The following is a 26,773-nucleotide window of genomic DNA, read 5'->3' as shown; positions in this document are numbered from 1 at the left end:
GCGTGCCTGGAGAGCACAAATCTAAATACTGAGACCAGCACACATTGTCTAATCGCTTTAGTAGAAATTATGTCATCTGTGAGACCCTTAGGGGTCTATGATAGTTGTAAACAGTGTTTGTCTAAATAATTATTTTCATTTAAAATTACTTGTGGCAGATTTTTTCCTTTAGTTTGTTGATGATCTGAGGTCAGCATGGTTAGGTCTTTTCTCACTGTTTTGTTTTTCTCTCTCTTTTCTTGTGTGTGTTGTTTGTTCTCATGTTGACGTTGCGAACTTTTCAGGGAGAGCCTGGTTTTCCAGGTGTCCCTGGGCGAAAGGTAAAGGCCTGGTTTGATGTGCTTGTGATTAGGGCTGGGCGATTAATCGAAAAGTAATCGAAATCGACATTCAGAACCTATAATCGATCGAATTTTTCCAGGTCAATTATTTCAATTACTTTCCCTACTATGTGTGGAGTCACATGACCCTGCTATGTTAAGGCTGATTGATACTTCTTCGTCGAATGCACAGATGGTCCACACGGTTGCATACCCACGTACCTCTTAAAAAATGTAACTACACATTGCACGTTTGCACTACATTGATGCATACCTGTCAACATTGGGATGTAAAAATAAGGGATATGCCCACCATAATAAGGGATCTAATAAGGAACCCCCCGCCCCCCCCCCTGCCCCCCCACCCCCCCCGAAAACATTGCAAAATTAGTAAATATGTTCATTTGGAGCTATTTCATTGTAATTAAACAGTTAAATTGTCAGTAATATGTTATATTATTATTTACAAAAATAAAAATAAATATACATATTAGCAAACAGTTCAGCTTATTAAAATGAATAGCTATTATAAAGAAATAGAATCAAGCTATCAAATCTCATTAGCCGTTTCTTCACTGTATAACTTTCACATTGTGATTAAAGAGCAACAAATGATTCTCTTATTTATTTAGATTTTTTTTTTCATTTGATTACATTAAATAACAGGTGTCACTTTAAAATGCACATATCTAACGTTATAATAAAAGCATTCGACTGCTTTCTTAAATTTTTATGCTCATTTAGGATGAAATTAGTTGTGTTTGAAAAACCCACCACCAAGATTGACATCTATAGATATAATTATTATTATTTATTATGTGTATATGTCTGTTCAAACACGCACCCACAACCTAGATTTCGCTCCGTTTCAAATCGCGTGTACAGTTTTGGGAAACAGTATGAGGCGCCGTGTAGGATTTAAATCAAACTTTGCTTATCAACACACACATAAACACGTGCATATACACCTATAAATTACTCGCATATACACCTATACTTTTAGATGTTCAAAACAACATATATGAAACTTGTGTATATACATATAAACTTGACACACGCATACACTCACACACACGCACATACATATAAACTCCATTTATGCAAACACTACGACACACGCGCACATACATATATACTCCATCCATGCAAACACACCCACATTAACACACGCACATCCATATATACTCCATCTATGCAAACACACCCACATTAACACACGCACATCCATAAATACTCCATCTATGCAAACACACCCACACACATACAACTCCCAGCATGCATAAACACCCGTTAAACAGTCGAGCAAACATCCAAAACAAGATACACAAACGTATACAAAGTTGTGCATATTTGCAGGTGATTTATTTGTGGATGTGCGTTAACTTTTCAGTGTGAACGGAAGGCATTAAGTAATTTTTTTTCTCATGCAAATCAACATGAATTTCAGAGTGATCTTGATAGCCGTGACGTTTTTCTGTGCTTTATTTACTTGTGCTAATTGCAATGAGGATGATATAGTCAGGCGAATAAAAGTGAAACAAGATTATAAAACTGCAGCGCATTAAACACACGCGTCTTTAGTCTACCGCAAAACACAGAGTAGACGCGCACTACAATTTAAAGCACAGATAGCGTGACCGTCTCTCTCAGAACCGCAGATGGCGTGACCGCAGTTTTGAACTGCGGGCCTTGATGGCGAAACAAATTGCGCAATTCAGATTCTGTTTGCAGTTCAGCTGAAGGGGACACATTTGACTCCACTGAATTAGATATGGATCTTATTATAGTCGGCGAAGCGAGAACATTTCGCAAAATGTTAATTTGCGTCTGTAAGGTAACGCTATCACTGTTCATCATGGTCATTCAAATGGAGAAACGTGGCAAAATAGCTTACTTCGTCTTATTTTCTGATTAATGGCAGCTTGGCAAACCAACAATGTGCATTCCTGCCACCTTCTGGACTGAAGTGTGGACCCAAAATAACTCATTAAGGATTGCGACACCATACAGAAAATCATATTAGACAACAATGTTTTTATTTTAATAATAAATAATATTATATACTTCATGTGTGACCGTGTATTGATTAAACCCACTGCTTTCATTTATTTGAGGATTTTTAATAAACATTTTGCTGAAGCAGTCATGTCATGTTTTCAATAATCAGAAGACCTAATACCTCAATTAATCACATCATTTATATTTCATAAGCTTGAAGATAGGATAGATTTCACTACAACACGGCTAATTGAAATTACCTGACACATGCTTATAATTATAAATAATGATATATTTCGTTTTGGCTGTGACTTTTACACTGAAATGACTTCTTTTTTATGAACTGAGATAACTTCCTTTTATACTGAAATACCTTCCGTTTAAAGTGAAAAATTCATGCGCACTCACATATGAAATCACTTGCATATATGTATATACACAAGTCACTATATATATATGGGTGTGTTTGCATAGATGCAGTTTATATGTATGTGCGCGTGTGTGTGGGTGTGTTTGCATAAATGCAGTTTATATGTATGTGCGCGTGTGTGTGGGTGTGTTTGCATAGATGGAGTATATATGGATGTGCGTGTGTTAATGTGGGTGTGTATGCATGGATGGAATATATATATGTATGTGCGTGTGTTAATGTGGGTGTGTTTGCATGGATGGAGTATATATGTATGTGCGCGTGTGTCGTAGTGTTTGCATAAATGGAGTTTATATGTATGTGCGTGTGTGTGTGAGTGTATGCGTGTGTCAAGTTTATATGTATATACACAAGTTTCATATATGTTGTTTTGAACATCTAAAAGTATAGGTGTATATGCGAGTAATTTATAGGTGTATATGCACGTGTTTATGTGTGTGTTGATAAGCAAAGTTTGATTTAAATCCTACACGGCGCCTCATAAAACAGCGTCTATTTATCACGATGGAGCGCGTCAGCTGACAGTCATGCACTGCTATATGACTGTTTTGAGGATTGCATATGAAGGAGATACGGCACCTGTAATGAAAAGGAAAGGGAATCCCGCCGTATTTTATATTTATTTCAAAGTGTTTTCTTGCTTTAACAAAGCGAAAGCACAGAACACACTCACATTTAAGAGCAAGGGGCGGCCTCTGGTGGTTCGGCGGTATGGGTTGTGTATAGGGATAAACAGCTCTTTAATGTTTATTTGCCACCCTTCAGAGAAAGAATGAAAATACGGGAAAATACCTTTACGGGATGATAACGGGATAAAACTGTAAAATACGGGAGAATCCTGGGAAAAACGGGAGGGTTGACAGGTATGCATTGACGATGATTCGAAGCTGCGCCAGAGATTTTTCTATTACTATAAAGTTATTATTTACATGAAAATATTTGTTTACAGAAGATGCAAGAAATGCACTGTTTAAAAAATTATTTACAGGATATTTTATTTAGAAGAGATGCTGTTTATTTTCTACTTTTGAAAAAAATGAAAATAATTAATTTTGTTTCCAAAACTTCAAGTTAATAAATTTTTTACTTTTTTAATAATTATTTTTTAGTTTTTCACCTTTAATTGAAAAGAACAGTGGAGGTTACAAACAGGAAAGTATTGGGAGCAGAGAGGGGAGCAGAGAGAGGGGCAGGGTCAGCAAAAGACCTTGAGTCAGGAATCAAACTCAGGTCGCTGTGAGCACCCTGGTGCTTTATGTCTGCACACTTAACCACTAGGCTATTGGCTCCAAGAAAATTTGACTGTTGGTTTTAGGCAATGTGTGTTTTCATTTCAGTTGTTCAACGTAGATGTTCAATAAATAATCCTAGATAGTAGATAGTGTGTGTTTCCTTCAATTATTTTACAATCAAGCAATGCACCCTTCATTCAAAAATATCTGACTGGTAATATGTGAGCATATTTACTGTACAAAAGCTGTTAGTGAACTATGAGGGCAGAAAAATGAAATAAATAAATAAAATAATCCTTCATTAACCATAATCGAGTTAAATTATTCGAGATTTTGATTTTAGGTCAAATCGCCCAGCTCTACTTGTGATTTCAGCACATTTATGTAATTCTTAAAATAATGGAGAGTTTTCTTTCACTGTAAAGGGTCAGACAGGTGTTTCTGGTATCCCTGGAAAACGGGGCTACAAGGTACACCCAAATGTGTGTCTTGTCTATCATATAACAATTTGTGATGATGAACATTGAGTTATAGTTGCACTTTTTCCCCCAAAACCTATTTGACATTATTTTGGCCAATTCTTTATATATTTGCCATGCTTATAAATTATGAAATGCAGCATTGTAAAAGAGGTACAATGCTGCATACAACTCAGACACCTTATTGCAAGTTATTTTAATATTATTTATGCATAATAAAAACCTTTCACTGAATTTCACTGAAAAAGTGGCCAATATATTATTAAAAAATCATCTTTAGTGTTTCAGAGGTAAACAAAAATGAAAGGCATGCAGGTTTGGCATGAAAAAGCAGTATTTTCATTTGAGTTGAGTTGCATTAATCTTAATTTAATTACACATGCATGTCTGAAAGACATAATGACAACGTGACTGTCTGCAGACTGTTACACCCGGAGTTATTATTATTTGTGTGTGCGTGTCATAATGCATTTTGTGTTTGATTTCAATAGTAGTATGTATTAAGTCTTTTCTGACTAAACTTAATACTTAACCATTCTTAAGTTGTAGTCAAGCTAAACTTTGTATTCCTTTTTTCATTTATGCTGCATGGTTTGTGGTGTTACAGGAAATTTACAGCGATATGTTTTAAAGCTTTATTGTGTTAATAGTAATGATTAAATTAATGTTTGAAGCAGAAGCCTTAGAATGTTACATGTGGCCTATTTGTTGTGGGATCTGAAGTTATTTCATCTAGAGTGGCTCACGCTCTGTGATTAAGTACTGATTCTGTTGTGAATTAAAGACATTAACTGCAATGCTATGAACGAAAATTTGAACAATATGGTCACAGAAGAATGTTTTATATAGCTTTATTAAATAGACATGTATTGTTAAATCAGTCAATTCATTGTTAACTTCTACATTTTTTGTTTAATGCTAGGGAGAGAAAGGTGAACATAGTGCTGCAGGAACTGGCATTAAAGGAGAGCCAGGTGTCGCAGGACAGCCAGGTCAAGCTGGACCCAAGGTACACTGCCTGCATTCTCCACCAACTGGATCTTATGCTGGTTTCACACCACATGCACAGCACTGTGTCACTTACTCTAGAATACATTTTTAGCTTGACTTCAAATATTTAAACTTGAAATGTGATTGAGGCTAATTTCATGCTTTTAGTGCAAGCGTGTAGCTCATTCCACCTCATTCGTGTCGTGTGGCAGTAATTCACCTCTATTTGCATGTCTGCATTGACTTTGTATTAAGGCTGGGCAATATTGCAAAAAAATATATCACGATATCATATTTCATATCATTCAATATGATATTTTTAACAATACATTTATTAATATTGGGATCTTTTTATTTATTTAACCACTTTATTTTAATTTACCAACATTACTAAGGCAAATAGTTTTAATAGTCAAAAACAAGTGTTAGAGAGACTCTTAAACTTGATTAATAAAATATTACAAAGTGTGAGCAATGGTAAAGGTAGATCAACATCTGTAAGGTGTCAATAATAATGATACAGTAAACCTCAATTATAATAATCCAATCTGAGCTTTCATGTCAAGGAACCAGCCATCATTATTTAAATACATACTGCAACATTACAAACTGTGAAGTTGGATGACTACATTACTCCTATGCTAAACAAATCTTTCAGATGGGGAGCTAGTGGCTGGGATGCACAAGAAAAGAAACCAAAATGCCACTCTGGCGACATCCTTTTTTATTTACAATCTCCTCACTGCTGCTATACGGCACTCATTTTCGCGTGTGTTGTTATTCTGTCCTGAAGTGATAAGCGCTAGCGCATGCTTTGTGTTGTCTGAGGTAATTAGTCTGCCGTTATTACTGAAATGTGTATATTCTATACAAAGTGTAAAGCAGATTGATTAGTTCTAGTGCTCGGGGCATTCGTAAAAAGTTCAGATGTTTTCAACTTGGTGTGCCTGGAAAATGCACACGCGTTACGTTCCTCCATTGGAAAAGACAAACTGACACCCTTAGCTTATTGGCACTGCTTCCAAGGCGTGAGCTCAGCAGCCACAATTTAATAAAACTATAGCTATCCATAACGAAACTACATACCGAACTTTTTTTAGTATCGATATTGACAATGGTGTTCGGTCAATTAATACCGAAATCGATTTTATCACCCAGCCCTACCGTGTATGTACTATTTACTTACACGAATACTGAATTTCTGTATTTGGTGTGAACCCAGCATACTGTAAGTACTTTCATGTCTACATCTGAAGTTTTTTCTTGATATAGTGCAACATGCCCAGTCTAACAAAATATATTATATTCTGTTAACCTGTAAATATGCGTTAGAAGTTAAATTCAGTTTCGTTATTGCCTGTCTTTTTAGGGTGAGAAAGGTGATCAAGGCATAAAGGTGAGTCATTGACTTTTTATTGATCAAATGTATTACTTCAACTTTTTTAGGGTGTATTCACACTTTGGTGTCTTGATTGTTTGATCTTGATAAAAACAGAAAATGGCTACATTTATTTCTAATTTGCTATGTATTCATTGTTAAAACAAATTTTAAGATATTAAACCTAAAGTCATACGTTGATTGATCAAAAGTTCATTGAGCCCAATACACTACCTGACAAAAGTCTTGTCGTCAATCCCAGTTGTAAGAGCAACAAATAATAACTTTACTTCTAGTTGATAGATTTTTCCGATGAATCATCTGTTGAACTGCATCTCAGTCATCACAAATACTGCAGAAGACCTATTGGAACCCACATGGACCCAAGATTCGCACAGAAATCAGTCAAGTTTGGTGAATGAAAAATCATGGTTTGGGGTTACATTCAGTAAGGGGTGAGTGAGAGATCTGTAGAGTGGATGGCAATATCAACAGCCTGAAGTATCAAGACATTTGTGCTGCCCATTAAATTACAAACCATAGGAGAGGGCAAACTCTTCAGCAGGATAGCGCTCCTCATACTTCAGCCTCCACATTAAAGTTCCTGAAAGCAAAGAAGGTCAAGGTGCTCTAGAATTGGACAGCCCAGTCACCAGATATGAACATTATTGAGCATGCCATGGGTAAGATGAGGGAGGGGGCATTGAAGATGAATCCAAAGAATCTTGATGAACTCTGGAAGTCCGCAAGAATGCTTCCTTTGACATTCCAGATGACGTTATTAATGAGTTATCTGAGTCATTGCAGAGATGTACGGATGCATTCATCCAAGCTCATGGGTGTCATACACAATATTCATTCTTTTATCGACTGCCCTATGACTTTATATTCTATACTGTACATGATTTCTGTTAAGTGACAAGACTTTTGTCTAAGCAAAGTTAGACCTTACTGTCCCAATTAAATAATTAAAAATAAGGGCATGGTTATATTTTATTTTGGTAAAATAAGCATAATCTAGAGGCCTTTGCCTTTCATATAAGCCACTTCTGATACTACCTGTAAATGATCAAGTCAAGTTATTATTTGTTGTTCTTAAAACTTGGATAGGCGACAACACTTTTGTCAGGTAGTGTATAATTGGGCAGCATTTTTTGATTATGATTAAATCAAATTTTCTTTTAACCTAAACTTTGAATACCTGAGCATTTAAAAAAAAGTGCTTTCTAGATCATGTGTTTACCTCACTATTGCATCATGTTTTGCCTTTGATTCATTGTTGAAAACAAAACTTTGTAGAGTGACATCTTGTGATGTAACATCCTTTTTAGCATTGTTTTGTACTGTATGTGTCGCATTCATATTTCAGTCAGATATTGACCAAAACCCTTCTTTTCTGACCCGTTAATTTGGACGTTATTTTTAATTTATTTAAATAATTCATAGAAAGGGCCATTCAAAAATCACATCTAGAACCATGTAGAAAATACAAGTCATTCAGCTACCTTCACCGATTTCAATGTGGAATTAACATCAGCAGTGCTCTCTAACAAAGCACCACTGACAAACCTTTAACGCAGCTCTTGATACAGTTTTAAGTTGTGATAAGTTTTATTTATGGAGAACATTATAAACTGCCACAGTGTTTGGGTGCTCTGCATTTGTCTGAGGTGATTAGTCTATCGTTATTAATGAAATGTGTATAATTCATATAAAGTGTGAAGCAGATTGGTTGGTTCTTAACAAATGCCATGTGTCTCTATTTGAAATATTGAACTTGAGCATGCAAAAGATGTGAAATGGAAACAGCCTCTAACTGTGCAGAACCACCAGAATTTATTTTAATCAAACCAAAGATGAGTGTGAATATTGTACAACTTTTAGCATGCTTTTGTGCAAAAATATCATAATTTAATATTGTATGCTTTGCAGGGTGACCCTGGCCTGGAAGGTCCAAGGGTGAGTAGTGTGTGCAAACTATAAAACCAACAAAACTAGTTTGTTACTGAATGAGAAAATTATATCACAAGTCTATCAATATGATATTAATTGTATATCCTGATTGATTGTATCTCCATCACTGAACAGGGTCCACCAGGCCCAACTGGAGAGCCAGGAAAAACTTTAATCAACAACAACGAAAATGTACGTCCTTTTTATGTATAAAAATTAATCCTATTTTATTCATTATAAAAATTGTTTTAATTATTTAATTTTGTTGTGTTTTTTAGGATATTCGCAATGTGCGTTCAATGGTAAGTATCACGCTGAAAACTTGAGTCTTGATTGCATTTATTGTATGGGTAGGATAATGCATATTGGAGTACAAATATTGTTTGACTACATAAATAGATAAACAGGGATCATCTCTCTCAGTGTTTATTGAAGCTCATATTCATGTTATTCTAGGGTGCTCCTGGTCTACCTGGACCTCCTGGGCCTCCAGGTCTTCCTGGGACCCCAGGTTTGAAGGTGAATAATATCTTTTATTGTTGCCTTTTCTTTTCTTTATGTACTGTTTAATAGTGGGCAAACTTCATGCTAGATTCTTACTAAGGTCCAGATTACACTTATAATATTGTCAAAAATAAGGGCGGCAAGGTGGCTCGGTGGTTAGTACTGTCGCCTCACAGCAAGAAGATTGCTGGTTTGATTCCTGGCTGGGTCCATTGGCTGTGAGGAGTTTGCATGTTTTCCCCTTGATCGTGTGGGTTTTCTCCGGGTGCTCCAGTTTTCCCCACAGTCCAAATACATGCAGTATAAGTGAATTAGATCATCTGAATTGGCTGTATTTTATGAGTGAGTGTGTGAATGAGAGAGTTTCCCAGCAGAGTGCTGGCTGGAAGTGCATCAACTCCGTAAAAATATGACAGAGTAGTGTGGAGGATATGATAAATCAGGGACTAAGCCAAAGGAAAATTATTGAATATTACCAAAAATGATTCATAATTTACTCACTTCAAGTTCTGTTAAGATTTTTGGTCAATCAGATCACAAGTAGAATAGTGAGACAATATATATATATATATATATATATATATATATATATATATATATATATATATATATATATATATATATATATATATATATATATATATATACATAGACAATGTTTTATATATAGACAATATATAGACAATGTTTTATTTTTCCTTCTATTTTTAACATTTTTCTTGACTTAAGGGAAATGAATATTGTAAAATAAGCTCACTAAGTTTATATATTAACAAAAGATGACAACAGCAAAAATTAAATACAAAGCATCAGGTCATCTCTGTTCTCGTAGAAGCAAAACCAAATGCTGTAGCTTTGAGTTAGAATCAGAACTGGAAAAAGAACAGAGTGATTTTACTTTTTTTATTTTGAACCAAAGAAATGGTTTAGAATTTTAAATATGTAATATATTTGAAAGTAGACCCTACAGTAAGTGCTGAGGATTGGATGTTGAAACTATTTGTCTACACCACAATACCAATCAAGTCAAATGTATTTTCAGCTCCTATTGCATATGTTCAAAAGTAAGCACAAAACATTTCAGACCACTTTACACCTACATTGAAAGTTGACTATTTATAATCAGATTGACGGCTATAAATAACCGAAATTCTGGCTAGATTTTAGTTTTTATTTTTATTTTTTTTTATTATGCAAAGAGGTAAACAAATTACATTAAAACACATAGAAATGGAGATGGAAAAACAGAACTGAGATGAAAAAGTTTTGATGAAATGAGATATACCCATTACAGCTCATTGGAAATACGTGCCTCAGGCTACATTTTTGCTAAACTGTGCTTTAACATTTGTTTGCCTGCTAAATGATTGTGACATCTGTTTCTTTCTGCACTAATGATATTTACAGGGACATATTATTGACCAACAAAGGATTATTTTCATGTGGTTCTTTCATGCACAGCACCGAATAAATACCAAAAAATAAAATGAAATGCTTAAAAGTGTCTGTGATCCTTAATTGAGCATTTGCCTAACCAGCTTACAGTACCTCCGTATGGATGACTTTTCCAAAGTGGTCAGTTTTCTCAGTAGCTCGCATTGTATGGTGTTGTACTTGGGACATGGACTGTTTTTAAGTCTGGTAATGGACCATTCCTGAAAAACAGGTTAAAAAATGCAATGTGAAATAGTAAAATTAGGCTGCTGTGATGCTGCTTTCTCTTCTTGTTTGCTTTTGAAAACACTATAGGTTGGGTTTAGGGAAGTGTGTAGATCAGTCAATCACAAGGTGATATATATATATACACAACAAACAAGCCCTGGATTTTTCACTGACGTGTACGAGGATGTGTAAATGACACGTATATGAAACCGCAGCCCAGTAACGTAGAAAATGGTCTTGTTGATTTGTCTAGTGAATATTTCACATTTTGCAAAAAAACATACCACTGCGCACATATTTTTAATAAACCTGGGTTGCATATATCATGATTTGTGACGTATATTGTGTCACTGTGTTGACTATGCTGTTCTTATTCATAAAACTTCATGTTGTTTTCACAGGGTGATGTTGGACTTCCAGGTCCCCCAGGTGTTGATGGAGAAAAGGTAAATAATACTCCGACTAATCTGACATTAGTCAGTTGGTGGATGTAGTAATTTTGATTGTATCTTTTGCTACTTAGGGTCCAAGAGGAAAGCCGGGAGAACATGGACCCATCGGTCCTCCTGGACCAGAGGGACCACGAGGAGAAGGAGGAGTCATGGGTTTCCCTGGGCCAAAAGGAGACAAGGGAGACATGGGCCCCTCGGGATCACCTGTGAGTGACTGTACCAGCTTTTGCCATTATAAATAACCTGTCTGACTACATCTGAGTTTGTGTCCTTAATCCCTATGATTAAATAACACTATTAATTGAAATATCATAATATTCATATAATTAATCATCATTTAACCACATTAACCAGATTGCCATAACCAAGTTAAATCATTATTTATGTTTCTTGAAATTGTAGTAAAATACATATGTACGTATTAAGAAAGTTTGGATTCATTAAAACTGGATTGTTCGCTGGATAAAAAAGAAAGCATCTCCAGTACTTCCAGAGCTCAGTGTATTTGTTTGTTTGTGATATTCTGATTACAAGGACTTTGGAATTTTCCAATAACCATGTAGTATGTAAACACGCTTATCAGATTAAACCAGAATGTCGACCATAATGATTCGCATGTAAATATTTGAATGAGTGGAATCATCTTGGGTGCCTTGATGAATTTCTTTTAAGTTTGTTGTGGGTGGGCAGCATTGCGTTTTTGAAAGCCTACTAATCGTTAATCCTCCATGTTGGATGCTACGTCTCCTGGCCATGGAGCTTGCTTTCAAGGCTGTCAAGTGATGTTCACCAATCCAGTTCTCCAATTGACTTTTCTGTCTATTGTATTTTCTATTTCCTATTTTTCCTCATTCTGTAGGGTTTAGATGGCCCTACTGGAGAAAAGGGGGTTTCAGGGCCCCCTGGCCATATTGGATTGCCAGGCCCAATGGTACGCAATGGTGCTACTCAAGCAAATAGATGTCATTGTTGAAAAGACATCAAAGTACTCTGGGGGGCTGGGGGAGGAGCAATGTATTTTATCATGTCAGTTTTGAATTCTGGTGAATGAATGATACAGTTGAGTATTCCCTCTCCCCTTGTTTTGTTTTTTTCCGCAATGTCATCAGGGTCAGAAGGGTGAACCTGGGGAGAAAGGAGATAAAGCAGAGCTGGTATGTTCTACACTTTGATATCAATACACTTCAACACACACACACACACACACACACACACACACACACACACACACACACACACACACACACACACACACACACACACGCACACACACACACACACACACACTATATATATATAAATAGACATCCCGTCACATACATATATATATATATATATATATATATATATATATATATATATATATATATATATATATATATATATATGAGCAATATCACACTCGTATCATGTATATAAAAAAGAAAATCAAACAAGTCTCAAAATCCATTTGTATGAGGAACTACTTTCTTCTGCCATTCCTTTACATCTGCAGCTGACGTTAGAACAGCAGAAGCCATTATTAATTCACCAATATCATTTGAGAGCTAGGATTTGAATGATTCTCTAGCGTAATGTCTAAAGTGATGAAAAAACAGGTGATTTTGCTCACATTTTAAGATTATAAGGCTGAACAACATGAAATGCCATCAATCTAGAGACATTTTTCAGTATGTCTCTGTTGGGATATCACATCGATTAACCCAGAAAAAGCCAAAGCAACGCAATCACTACCAGATTACTGTTGTGTTTGCGATAAGGAAAACCGCTTAACACATACAAGCATTTCTTCTTTCTTTCTCTTTACTAGTCTGCAGACACAAAAACAGGAGACTCAGAAACAAACAGATGGCCAACCAAAATGTAACTCAGGGTTATACAAAGACTGACCAACACAAAATAAATACATTCCTTATATGTGAGTCCCATCTCACACTCAATACTCTACAATTACTGTGGTATAAATACAGCACTGCAACATGAAAAAGAGAGAGATCGACATAGAATGTTACTCACCAATTTTATAATGTTTTGATCAGCTGTAGTTTGAAAATACGCCAATCTTTTCTCCTCTAAGGGCTTATTATGCGGTCTCTGTCATCTTGTGGATGGACTATGTCAACTGTCTTTGCTCTGCTCAATGACAGGCTGGCCGCCAACGCGCTGTATCTCAGAAATGATAAATATTTAAAGTAGGCACTATCCTTATAAATAAACTGCATATGTGCAATGTATCTAAACAAATATATTCTCGGCTAAAAAGCCTCAAAAGTACATTGTGTTTTCCAACAGTTGCAATATTTGTCAAACTGTAGTGAGTTTTTTGATCTGCTGTCACTCTATGAGGACAGCAGTAAGGAGGCTATACGAGTTCTGATATTGCAGAATATCGAACGGCTATCAGCCAATCATATACCAGAACCAGATAGAACTGTTGTGTATATATATATATATATATATATATATATATATATATATATATATATAGATAGATAGATAGATAGATAGATAGATAGATAGATAGATAGATAGATAGATAGATAGATAGATAGATAGATAGATAGATAGATAGATAAGTTGAAGTCAGAATTATTAGCCCCCTGTTTATTTTTTCCCCAATTTCTGTTTAATGGAGAGATTTTTTTCAGCACATTTCTAAACATAACAGTTTTAATAACTCATTTCTAATAGCTGATTTATTTTATCTTTGCCATAATGAGAGTAAATAATATTTCACTAGATATTTTTTAAGAGACTTCTACAAAGCTAAAAGTGACATTCAAAGTCTTAACTAGGTTAATTAGGTTAACTAGGCAGGTTATGGTAATTAGGCAAGTTATTGTATAATACTAGTTTGTTTTGTAGAATAGCAAAAAAAAAAAAAAATTGCTTAAAGGGGCTAATAATTTAAAAAAAATTTAAAACTGCTTTTATTCTAGCAGAAATAAAACAAATAAGACTTTCTCCAGAAGAAAAAATATTATCAGACATACTGTGAAAATTTCCTTGCTCTGTTAAACATCATTTGGGAAATATTTAAAAAGAAAAAAAATTCAAAGAGGGGCTAATAATATAGATGTGTGAATATCATGTAAATATATATATATATATATATATATATATATATATATATATATATATATATATATATATATATATATATATATATATATATATATATATATATATAAAATGCACAGTTAGAATATCATGTATTTTTTTATTTAAACATTAATGTAAATCTAAAACCATGTAAATCAAAAATTTATAATATATACAATTTCCTTAAGTTGGTCATTTATAGTCATTCCCTTTTTTGTTTTCCCTCAGGTCTATGGGCCTGCTGGACCTCCAGGACCTGCTGGGCCAGTTGGGCCAATGGTGAGGCCAATGGCTGCTCCATGTAAAGCTTATTTGAATCATGGTTCAGCCACTTAGAGGCATATTTGTTTGTCCAATGGACATCCGTGTGGTCTTTGATGGTGCATTTGTCAAGAGGAACTAATTTGTAACTTTTTGTTTCTCATCAGGGATCTCCAGGTTTGTCAGGACCAAAGGTTGGTATTCCTGTCTAAGCCCTTTTTATATTCCAGTATTATCTTTCATATGCTAAACAAGGTAGTGGATCTAATTTATTCTTTCTGGTTTAGGGAGAGCCAGGAATAGGCCTGAAAGGAGAGAAGGGATCATCTGGACAAAAGGGAGATAAAGGAGACAGGGGCCATCTTGGACTTCCTGTAAGTACCTTGTGTTCATATCTAATCTTGAATGCTAGCCAATCTATCAAATTAGTCGTGGTGAGAAGAAAACGATGAGTACATTACTTCTTACCAATAATACTATAAATTGAAACCTTATTGGAAAAGCATGCTTGTGGTATATTTGTGCTTTATATCAGTGTGCTGCTATTTCATGTGTCTTTGTTATTGTCATGGTTCAAAGCTAAGTGTCATCACATTGCATGAATCAGTGGATGTCCACATTTGGCAATCGTATATACAAGTGTCATCATGTAATCATCCCGTCACATTGTTTTATACACATTTTAATAGATTACCAACAAGTTCCTGATGATAACTCACCGATGTCCATGTCATTATTTCAAAATACTGTATGTGGTTGCTTATAAATGTTTCCTCTCTGCCCTGTAAATAGCATGCTATGCTTTAGATTTTATTACTGTGAACTTCAGGGGTCTTTTTCAGACGTCTGGTGTATATTTATGGTGTCAAAGTCATTGATAAACTTGTTCTAGTCACAGCATCAATGGCACAGTAACTCCTTTTTTTAGAAATTGAAATTGAAATAAAAATTGAGATTTTGAATTCATGAGACAAGGTTTTTAAATCAGCATTTGTCCTGTTTTTGATCAAATATATTATATTAAATGTGTTAGATGTATGCACGTAGTGAGAAAAATTGTGTCAAATGAACTTTGCAAAGTGAAAAATAATTAATTTAGTTTATAAATGTATTAGTGCTGGGCAACTTTTACAATTTTTAATATTCATTAATTGCTTGATTTATCTGTGATTAATCACAATATTAAATGCAAAATTCAACAATTATTTTAAAAGTGTATTGCACAATTTTATTTTAAAACTGCTATAGGAAAAAAGTGCAATAACACTTTAAACAACTGAGGTGTTTATTATAGCAGTATTGCCTTCATGCATCTTTATGCACAGTTAGAATATTTTGTCAATTTTACCTTAAATGTTAATGTAAATCTAAAACAAAAGCCACTGCCAGGGCATTTAGTGATAATTAAGAGATCATTACATCAGTGGTTTTCAGGTCCTGTCCTCAAACCACATTGTTCTCAGATAACCAGCTTGCTAAATGAGAGCTTTATGAACTACGTTCATAATTACAGGGTCCCTACAGTACAGTGTCCACTACTTCATACTAACCTGAGCAAGTCACTTCAAAAAGCAAAATTAAGTGTTGACATGAGTAGATGGTATACAAAGTTAATGCAACACGCAAATATTTCTGTCGTGTAGGGTGAACGATGCATAATCCGTGTCACATTTTTCATGTGTGTGCTGATTTTGCCGCAGTTGCGTCTTTCTTCAAGCGAAAAACACCCTGCGAGTAAGCTAAAGAGAGTGATGTGGTGCTTCATGATTAGTGTGATCCATCCCAAGCAGTAATGTTCAACATCCCACCTCTCCTATGACCCATTGTTTGTCTGTGTGTGTATTCAAAGCCTGTGAGCAATGAACTTTTAAACTAGTTATCTGCAGTAATTAATTAAAGCAATAATAACGTGTTAACTTGCCCTAAAACTTATCAGTCTATTTTCTTTCTTATTATTGATTTGTTTGCTTAAAAAACATGCTATAATCGATCTTAACTTCATAATAATCAAACTTTAACTAAAATGTCCCTCTTCATGCTATACGGTATGCGGAGCACTATTTTTGGGCATGCAGAGATCCTGCCTATGTATAGTGTTCCAGTTAAGTCACTTTGAGGTTTCAGTTAGCATGCTGCCTTAGAAGGTAGTGAACAGCAAGGTAGCTCACTTGGTTTTGCAATCAAGCAATTATTTACAAGTATTATTTTTAGTTTTTGCATTTCTTTTTGAATTTATATCCCACCTGTTGTCATTTTATCGCCATGCACAGAGATTAAGTGAATGATTGAAAACACCATGCTGTATCAAGAACCAGCTTGTTCACTCACTTACACTAATAAAAATAGAACTTACATTTTTGTCTTGTTTCTAGTCGAAACATCTAAAAAAATCTTGAATCAAGAAGCATTTTCTTGACTAGAAAAAAATATGGAAAATAATAAGTCAACAATAAGTGAGTTTTTCCTTAAAACAATCTAAATGATCTGCGGGGTGAGTAAAATAATATTATTTCAAACATTACTTAGCCCACTGGCAGATAATTTTGCTTGATTTATGAAAAAACTTGCTTAATTATGGTGGCTTGATAAAGCCAACATACTGTTATACTACGTAAACTTACTATTCTTCCGTCTTCTTCTTAGGCTACGTTCACACTGCAGTCAAATGTGGCCCGAATCTGATTTTTTTGCCCACATGTGACTCGGGTAATGATAGTGTGAACAGCCCAAACTGCATGGAATCTGATCTTTTCAGGTCAGATCTGTGCCACTTTCATATGTAGTCTTAAATCAGACACAGATCTGATGTTTTGCAATGCGACCGCAGTGTGAACGGTTATGTCGGTTTTCATGTGACTTTTACATAATCTTCGAGCGACATCAAACATCATCTACTCCTCAGCAGCATAGTAGAATGGCACATAGGGCAATTACTTTACCACAGAATGTTGGGTGTTGATTTTGAAAAAGATTTTGGAGGCAAAACTGGTGCTTGTTAACGATTGAGGCACGGGTTGATCGCGAAGGTGAAGAGCGTCGTGCGTGTTGCGGATAGGGGATCCGTGTGCAAAGGAGGGAGGCCTTTCTCTTCGAGAGAAAAAAGGGCAGGTGCTCGAGCACCCAAACCCCCCTTCTGTACGTGTCTGCTGTTTATAACGAAGTAAAATGAATAAATCTGCAAACGGAGATAAAGCAACTCCGCCTTCACAGTTCAGTCTGCGGCTGCTCATTAACCCTTGATGAGTTCACTACACCGGTGGTCAAACAAACGCGCACCAGGGTTGTCATAAATCACAAATGATCAGTGTTTTCAATCACAAGTGACTTTTTTTTAGATTTCAAATGCCGAAATACAGATTAGTAGTAGCAGAACAATCATTTACACTTCATGAAATACACCACTGTTGTCTGTTGTCACCACTGATCTGGCAACGTGCTTACATCAAACAGTATCACATGTGCATAAGTAGACATTTTGTGCTGTCCGTATTTGTACTTTTGCACATAAGGGTCAGTTTTGGACCATGATCTGTTCACACTGCAAATCTGATATTGGTCACATTTATAAGGGTAGTGTGAACAGCCATGCAAAAAAATCTGATCTGAAAAAAAAAACTGATTTGAGCACCAAGCCTGGCAGTGTGAACGTAGCCTTAGACTATTTTAAGAATACATCTCCTCCTAGACCGTTCATACTACACCACCAAACTTACTCCAAACCTCCAAACTAAACTGAGTTAAGTTGCTATATCTTTTCCAACTGATCCGACTTATGGTTTTCCAAAAACTGTCCCAGAAAAATTCGGAAAAGTCCAATTGACTTAACATTGGACCAAACTCTCTGACCTCATAACTTTGTGCCAAACTGTCATACGGGATTAAGGTTGAGCTCATTTAACTCAGACTACCAATTTGCCATTCATTGATGACCTATCAACTTACTAGCCACAGCTTAGCAACCACTTCCGGCACCTTAGCAACTGTCCCATAGACTTCCTTTATAAAAAACTGCCATTGACTTTACATTGGTAACATACCAATCCATACTAGCAACATGATTTACTCATCTATAAGTTGTTTTTTGATTTAGGAATTGTTAGATATTTGGACAAGAAACAAGACAAAGACTCTAAATAAGAAGCTAAAAGCTAAAATCAAAACAAAAGGAGTTACTGCCTGTCTTTTACATGTCATCTTCAACACATCACCCTTCCATCAAAACTAGTGTTGTTTTTATGTGGCACACAAGTCACTGTTTCACTCACCCACCCTTTCCTCCCCCACACTTCTCCCCTCCCTCCCTCCCTCTCCACCACCTCCATCTCTCCTCTCGCTCTGTAACTCTTTACACACTGTCCAGGGGGCTCATGGTTTAGACGGCAGGCCTGGTCCAGTGGTGAGTGGCGCAAGAACCGTTTCCATCATCCACCCTTCTATTTCCATCCATCCATCTCTTCTTTTCCTGCGCAGTCTGCCTGCTTCTCTTGTTTGTTTGTCTGCCTATGCTTGATCTGTTGCTTGCTTGTCTTCTGTCCTTTCTGTGTTGTCTAATGGTCAAGGCCTTGTTTAGATCTCTGTTGAGGTTACATCGGCATGAGTAAGACTTTGATTTGACTTTCTCCCTAAGCCTGTTTGGCTGTTGCCTCTTACTGTTTCCAGAGGTACCACGCTCGGTTTATTTCTCAACCTGTCAACACACCAGTGACTGAAGGGGAGCATGGCCAAACACTTATAAACATCTCTCTCTCTCTCTCTCGCTCTCTGTCTGAAATGCACTTTCCCTCTCTTTGAAAAGTGCCTACTTGGTAATCTACCAAAGTGAATAATCCTTTTGCATTTCATGTCGTCACCACCCTCCATAGCACTATATATATGTATATATTCAGCGCGTCTGACCTCTGTTGACCTTTCAAAGGCTTAATTCTCTCCAAGCTTCAAAGCTTTATTTCATTCCAAGATAAGCTTTGACCTTGCAATGTCATATACCAAGAGAGAGCATGATGGGATGCGGCTGCATGAACAATTACAGTATGGCATACAACTATATACAGCTGAAGTCAGAATTATTAGCCCCCCTTTGATTTTTTTATTTTTTTTTATATTTCCTAAATTATGTTGACAGAGCAAGGACATTTTTACAGTATGACTGATAATATTTTTTCTTCTGGAGAAAGTCTTATTTATTTTATTTCGGCTAGAATAAAAGCTGATTTCATTTTTTAAACACCATTTTAAGGTCAAAATTATTAGCCAATTTAAGCTATACATTTTTTTTTTGATAGGCTACAGAACAAACCATCATTATACAATAACTTGCCTAATTACCCTAACCTGCCTAGTTAACCTAATTAACCTAGTTAAATGTCACTTTAAGCTGTATAGAAGTGTCTTGAAAAATATGTTGTAAAATATAATTGGCAAAGATAAAATAAATCAGTTATTAGAGATGAGTTATTAAAACTATTATGATTAGAAATGTGCTGAAAAAGAATTTCTCTCCATTAAACAGAAATTGGGGAAAAAAATAAACAGCATGGCTAATAATTCTGACTTCCACTGTATAAATGGCTGAGAAGCAAGACTCCTGAAAAGGCAAGATGTCTAACAGCCCTTCTGTCGAATCCTCTCCAAGTCACGGGAGGAAAATTGAAGATGGATTCGCTGTTATATTTACTTGTGTGTCTGTTTATTTCCACTTAGATCAACAAACTTTGGAGTTTTGTCAAATTCCTCAGCGGATTGGAGCTTTTAAACATGCATTAGGATTTTCAAATTGGGCTTTTTAGCTCAGCTCAGAAAAGTTTGTTGATCTATTGGTGCTCAAGAATGACTAGACTTTCTCCCCTTTTGACTTCGTCACCCACAATCATCCTTGCTGTCGAATCTCACGAATGTTTCTTTCTTTGCTCAAAGGGTCTGATAGGACCAGCAGGAGTTCCTGGACCTGCAGGACCAAAAGGGGAAATGGTTAGTGTTTTGGTTATCAAAAAATAGATTATCATATGTGTGAGCCTCCAAAAAATGGATGGTCAAAGAAATATTTCATACATGTATAATGCATAATTATGCAACCCTGTGATACAATGGATGTGAAAGTCAGCCTATTGATAACTAACAACGTTAAATATTTTTTCCACTATGAGTTCCCATGAAATCATAATAAAAAATGTTAAATGTTAGTATTGGTATGTTAGTCTTAAGGATATCTGTATGCTAGTGTGCTCCAAAACAATGATAACATTTGCATTGAGAATATTTAAAGATTTCAGTTTGTAACTTCCACCTAAATAGATCAATGATACTCCAGATTCTCCTAGTATCTCACATGTCCCGCCCCTACAAGATAACCACTCTCACTGGTAGAGCTAAATAAAAATGCTATTGGCTAACTTTTAAAGGGGGAGGATCTAATCTGTCTCCTGTCCTGTCTTTGGGCCTTATCATACACCCGGCACAATAAGGTTCAAACCTTGTTTGGCACGATTTGTTGCTATTTTCAGACCAGCGCAACTATAGTTTTCACGTTTTGCGCCACATTGTTTAAAAAGCTAATCTATTTGCGGCACTTTGTGGACTCATGGATGTTCCGGTCTAAAAAGGAGGTGTGTTAAGGCACATTGTTGACATGTTGCTATTTTGAGGAACTGTAATAGGCAGCGACATTGTCCAACTAAAAGCTGGTCTAAAGTCCAGCGCATAGCGTGTTAGTTATGTGCCTATGCAGGTTCTAAACACTTACACATTACTAAAGACACACAGGATGTTCAGCAATACACCAATATCTGTGCATATGAAAATAATTTAGGGATTAAAACGTTACAAAGGTTATTATTTTCTACATAAATATAAAAACGACTACCTTCGTGCCTTCTTCATGTCAAGGGGCTTTTATCAATTTATTCATGAAAATGTGCATTTGTATATTGTTATTATTATTAGCAGTATTATTATATGCATATTTATATTTGTTTGAATAAAAACAAGTTTAGATTTGTCCACCTGTCAGGTTTTGGAGATGTATGCATCACCATATGGGGCATAGAAAATATAACTGTTTGGATATAACTCTCCACTCTTCGTCAATAGTGTTCTTTTATTCGTTGGCTGGATGTTAGAACTGAATTTAGAAATAGTTTTGAAACAAATCGTTGCTCTTAACAAACTAAATTAAACATGTAGGCTAATGGATTTCTTCAGTGGAGTGCGTACGACACCTTTTCCTTATTCACGAAAGTAAAGGAGTAGAGTAAACAGAAAGTAAAGAGGCTGAATGGAGGAGGCTCATTCTTTATCCTCGTGCTACAGAAGGTCTGTTTAACTGTTTTCTCGCTAGTGAAGCCTTCCATTTTTCCACTAACAAAATCCGTCATGTAAATAGCAAATGCACAGTGGCGCTATGCAACTGACTCTTAAGGGAATGTGAGATGAGACTCTTATTGGTTTAATGCACGTTATTCTCAAAACACACCCAGAACTCATTAAGAGAATAACCCTGTTAGACCATGCGCCAGGGTGCAAAGCGTATTTTTCGTCCTTAAAATAACAAAAGTGGATTCGGACACATCCTTAATGCTTTTGCGCTTTAGACTTTGCGTCTAGATCATTTCAGTTCAAATTACATCACATACTGAACAAAGATTTCAACACTGCAGGGTACGCTTTTCTTACTTAATTTTTCGACTTGTCTCTAGTACAAATATCTTAAAAGTCTTAAATTAAGAAGCATTTTCTAGATGAGCAAAAATATATATTTTTTAATAATCTTATTTTCAGAAATAATATGTCAACATTAACTAGAAAAGACTTCTTGATTTAAGATTTTTTAGATATTAGGACTATAAACAAGATAACTTTTTTTTGCAGTGAATGCAATTTATGGGAGCTTTAAAGTACATCACAATTAGCTTGCATCATTGCTTAGGTGATAAATAATGCAACATTATAGCTATTTAAAGCGCACAAGTGAAAGTAGCTCTCTAAAAAGGTCAGAATTCAAAAGTCTGTTTTCAATCAATCAAAATCAAATATTTACAGATATAGGTATACATTAAGTATACCGTATAAGATATTAAATCTGATGTAATACATTGAATTAAAATGCAAGTCTTTTTCATTTTTACAGGGGGAAAAGGGTGATATGGGAGTAGCAGGACCAATTGGGCCTCAAGGCATCCCTGTAAGTGCTGTAACAGACCACATTTTAGCATTTTAAAAACTGTAACTTTCCAAGAGTATTCAAATGATAGACCATAATAGACCATCAATAATGTCTCTTCCCAATCCATTCAGGGTTTAGTAGGACCACCGGGATTAAAAGGAATCAAGGTACGTTTTTTTCTAGTTTGTTTGTAGATGTTATTGTGACTTTAAGGTACAATAACATGAGTCCACTTTCTTAAAATAAAGGAATGGACTATATTTCTAAACCAGCATGAGTCTGCCAAACTGTTATTATAAAATACATGTGGTTATATAATTTGTTCTTAAGAATTATGATATAGTATTATTGATTGTAAAGACTGTTTTTTGTTCATGAGACATGCAGAAACATGCTGGGTATAAGAAATGAGAATGGCTACTGCTCACTGCAAAATTTGTACATGTACAGTGGGGTCTAAAAGTCTGACAAATAAAATAAAATAAATGATTAAACCTGGAAATAAGTACAATAATTCAGAAAAAATACAACAGAACTGTTACCACATTGACTGCAAATAGTTTGGGTTAAATGACCCATTAGATTAGCGTTCCTTTATTAAATTGATCATTTTATGTACAGCGAAGATGAAAATTATAGAACAATTTATAAACACTTGTTTTATCAGTAATAATGCAATCCCAATGGATTAAAATATGAAGGGATTTTAGTTGTTGCTATACTACAACAACTATATGGCTGAAAGGGTCATCCATTTTGCTTTCATCTGGATAATCTGTTCTCTGAAAGTTTCAGTCACTGTAGATTGGCTCACCATCTTGGAAAGTCAGTGAGCTGGTTAGTTAGGATGCCAATAAATTAGGGTTTGTCAAATAAATGGAGTTAACTTGTTAACAGAAGTTCAGGAGTGGGACCATGCCTCACTTTAGCTCCTTATCCAATCACCTATTCCTTAAACTTATTTCAGCTCTCTAGCACTGTTCAACTCACTCTCCATGCTTTGTCCTTGTTTTTCCCATAAACAATCCTTATAATCCTATCTTTTTCTTCCTAATTTGGGGGGGGGGCTTAATCACAGCCACAGCCCAAGACCGGTTACTCAATGAAGCTAAGCAGGGCTTAGCCTGGTCAGTAACTGGATGGGAGGCCACATGAGAAAACTAGGTAGCTGTTGGAAGTGATGTTAGTGAGGCCAGCAGGTGGGTACTCAACCTGCGTTCTGTGTGAGTCCTAATGCCCCAGTAAAGTGAAGGGGCTATACTGTCAGTGAACACTGTCTTTCGGATGAGACGATAAACCGAGGTCCTGACTCTCTGTGGTTATTAAATCCCATGGAATTTCTCGTAAAGAGTAGGGGTGTAACCCCAGTGTCTTGGTCAAATTCCCTCCATCAACCCTTACCCATCATGGCCTCCCAATCATCCCCATTCACCGAATTAGCTCTATCACTATCTCTCCACTCCCCCTATAGCTGGTGTGTGGTGAGTGCACTGGCGCTGTGGCTGCCGTAGCATCATCCAAGTGGATGGTGTGCACTGGTGGTGTTATGGAGAGACCGCACACATGATGGTGACGAAATTTGGTTGTATGGCCTCATCGTGGTCTCATGGAGGGATGCCCTATCAACCTACCTACTCATTCATTATTCTCTTACTTTCATTCCTCTTCATCCCACTGTTCCCTTACCATCCCTACAATAAAGACTGCCTCAAAGTGTGGCATGGTCCATGTTGATGAATTAAGGATTTTAAGCAATAACTGGAGGAGTTAGAGTTTTCTCTCATTTTGATCAGTGTGTTTATTCAAATTGTCCAGTTTTCAATTTTTATTCTGTGCCTCATAAGATATGTAATTAATGGTATTTTTACACAGTAAATGTGGCAAAGAAAGCAAACCTGAAGTGGCAAGCGGACTAAGCAGTTACACTCTGTGAAAAAAATGGTACATTGTTGTACCAGAGAAAGTACAAACCCTTGTCACTGGGGCAGTGCCTTTTTATGGAGAATTACAGAATTGTACCTTAAGACAAAGAAACTAATTTGTACCATTGCAATTTGTACCTTTAAGGACATTATTTGTACCATGGGAAACCAAACTGTACCTTTGGTTTTTAAAACTATACAGCAGATACAATATTGTACCTTCACCAAAGGTACAAATGTAATCCATAAGGGTACCACTACAGTGACAAGACATTTTGTACCTTAACAGTGTCAAATGTGTTCCCTCAAGAACTATTTAAAGGCATTTTGCTTTATCTAAAATGTGTCAATTTATTTTTAGTAAATATAAAACATCAAATACATTTATTAATCAGTGTTTTTATAAAAGTTTCTTTTTGTGTAAATGCACCTTTTCCATTTACAATAAAGTCTAAAACATTTTATTTCTCCAATTTTGACATAATACCTTTGTAATCACTTAAAAGTTCATTTAATTTACTTAATTTTAAAATAGAAATAGAATTCAAGAGTTCACACTTAGCTGATAATCAATAAAGCATATTTGGTATGCTGTCCCGGGAGAGAGCCCTGAGCTCGTAATATCCTCGAGCCCCGGGCTCCCTCCTGTTAGAAGGGCGAGAGCGGAGTTCGAGCTCAGGTAGGTCTCGAGGACTCCCCTGCTTGTCGCCACGTGAGAAGTGTAAACTAGTGTAGTTTTCGGTGATAATTCGGTTTAGTCGATTGGCTATAGTTTATGTTTTTGGATGGTGGGAGGAAACCGGGGGACCCGGGGGAAACCCACGTGAACACGGGGAGAATATGTAAACTCCGCACAGAAACACCAACCAGCCCGATAGGAGGTTGGACCAGCGGTGTTCTTGCTGTGAGGCAACAGTGCTAGCCACTGGGCCACCGTGTCGCCCTATCGGAAAAATAGGGAGGAAGTAGGGGTGGAAGGGGGGGAAGCTCGAAATTAGTTTAGAAATAAACCACACTTATGCAAAAATATTGTAATGAGATATGCACAATGTTTGATTAGTTTTACAATAGTAAAATGTCTGCATGAACACTTTGCATATGCAGGACATTTGCCAGCTCACGTGTGTAGTGGAAAGCAAACGCCAAAATGTGCGGATATCAATAATGAAACTGCATTTATCAGAAAATGCTTACCAAATGTTTATTAAAAATGTCTTAAATGTGTAGTTTACAATACCTACAGTTTTGATTTAGCAGTTGTTTTGTTTAATGGAATTTAATAATTAATGTTTATGAGTTTCTTTAAACATGATTCATGTTTTAATATGGAAATTATCATAAAATCACTTTGCCTTTTCACTAATATTTATTTTCAAAGATATTGTAATGAAGGAGTTGTCCAACACTTATGTACCTTCATTTCAGTCGTACCATAAAAGGTACAGAACAGTATCATAAGAGGTATTTTCTGTACCATATAAGGTACAACTTTTACAAAAGGTACAAATCTGTTCCTCAAGGAACATTATTTGTACACCAGTCTACCTTTTTTTCTGTACCTTGAAATATCAAAAATTATTATGTTCTCTAATTTTGATGTTTAAAAAAAAAAAAACATAGCCAAAACAGTCTTTTAGATTTCACTGTATATGTTTATTGGTCATGAATGATTAATTTTGTCATATTTTTGTATTAGAACAGTATATTTGTCAATTTTATCTTTTTGTTATTATTTTTAATGTTAAGGCTGTTAAACACACACAAATTATGTTTGCATGAATAATGTAAAAACTTAATGGCTAAAGTTAAAATGTTCTGTCATTTCTATAAGAAGTACATGTGAATGTTTTGCTTTCCTTATGCTTTCATCCTCCTAGACTGTATGCCTGTTTCCTATTAACACTAATTTCCTGAGTTAATGGCTGAATGTCT

General features: G+C 35.7%; 1 protein-coding gene across 1 annotated transcript in view; it reads left to right on the top strand.

The window, feature by feature from the left end:
• Positions 1-26,773, top strand: part of col13a1 (collagen, type XIII, alpha 1) — a 94,442-nt gene that overhangs the window by 51,232 nt on the left and 16,437 nt on the right. The window contains exons 18-36 of the mRNA XM_056470953.1: positions 285-320; positions 4,406-4,450; positions 5,382-5,468; positions 6,819-6,845; positions 8,760-8,786; positions 8,916-8,972; positions 9,059-9,082; positions 9,237-9,299; positions 11,348-11,392; positions 11,470-11,604; positions 12,258-12,329; positions 12,508-12,552; positions 14,729-14,779; positions 14,929-14,955; positions 15,049-15,135; positions 19,122-19,157; positions 20,675-20,728; positions 22,884-22,937; positions 23,051-23,086. Of these exons, the coding sequence (XP_056326928.1) occupies positions 285-320; positions 4,406-4,450; positions 5,382-5,468; positions 6,819-6,845; positions 8,760-8,786; positions 8,916-8,972; positions 9,059-9,082; positions 9,237-9,299; positions 11,348-11,392; positions 11,470-11,604; positions 12,258-12,329; positions 12,508-12,552; positions 14,729-14,779; positions 14,929-14,955; positions 15,049-15,135; positions 19,122-19,157; positions 20,675-20,728; positions 22,884-22,937; positions 23,051-23,086 (1,008 nt within the window). The remainder of the gene's footprint in view (positions 1-284; positions 321-4,405; positions 4,451-5,381; positions 5,469-6,818; positions 6,846-8,759; positions 8,787-8,915; positions 8,973-9,058; positions 9,083-9,236; positions 9,300-11,347; positions 11,393-11,469; positions 11,605-12,257; positions 12,330-12,507; positions 12,553-14,728; positions 14,780-14,928; positions 14,956-15,048; positions 15,136-19,121; positions 19,158-20,674; positions 20,729-22,883; positions 22,938-23,050; positions 23,087-26,773) is intronic.

The sequence above is a fragment of the Danio aesculapii genome, chromosome 13 (genome assembly GCF_903798145.1).
Source record: "Danio aesculapii chromosome 13, fDanAes4.1, whole genome shotgun sequence".
NCBI classification, from domain to species: Eukaryota; Metazoa; Chordata; class Actinopteri; order Cypriniformes; family Danionidae; genus Danio; species Danio aesculapii.
This window is presented reverse-complemented; position numbering and strand designations above follow the sequence as displayed.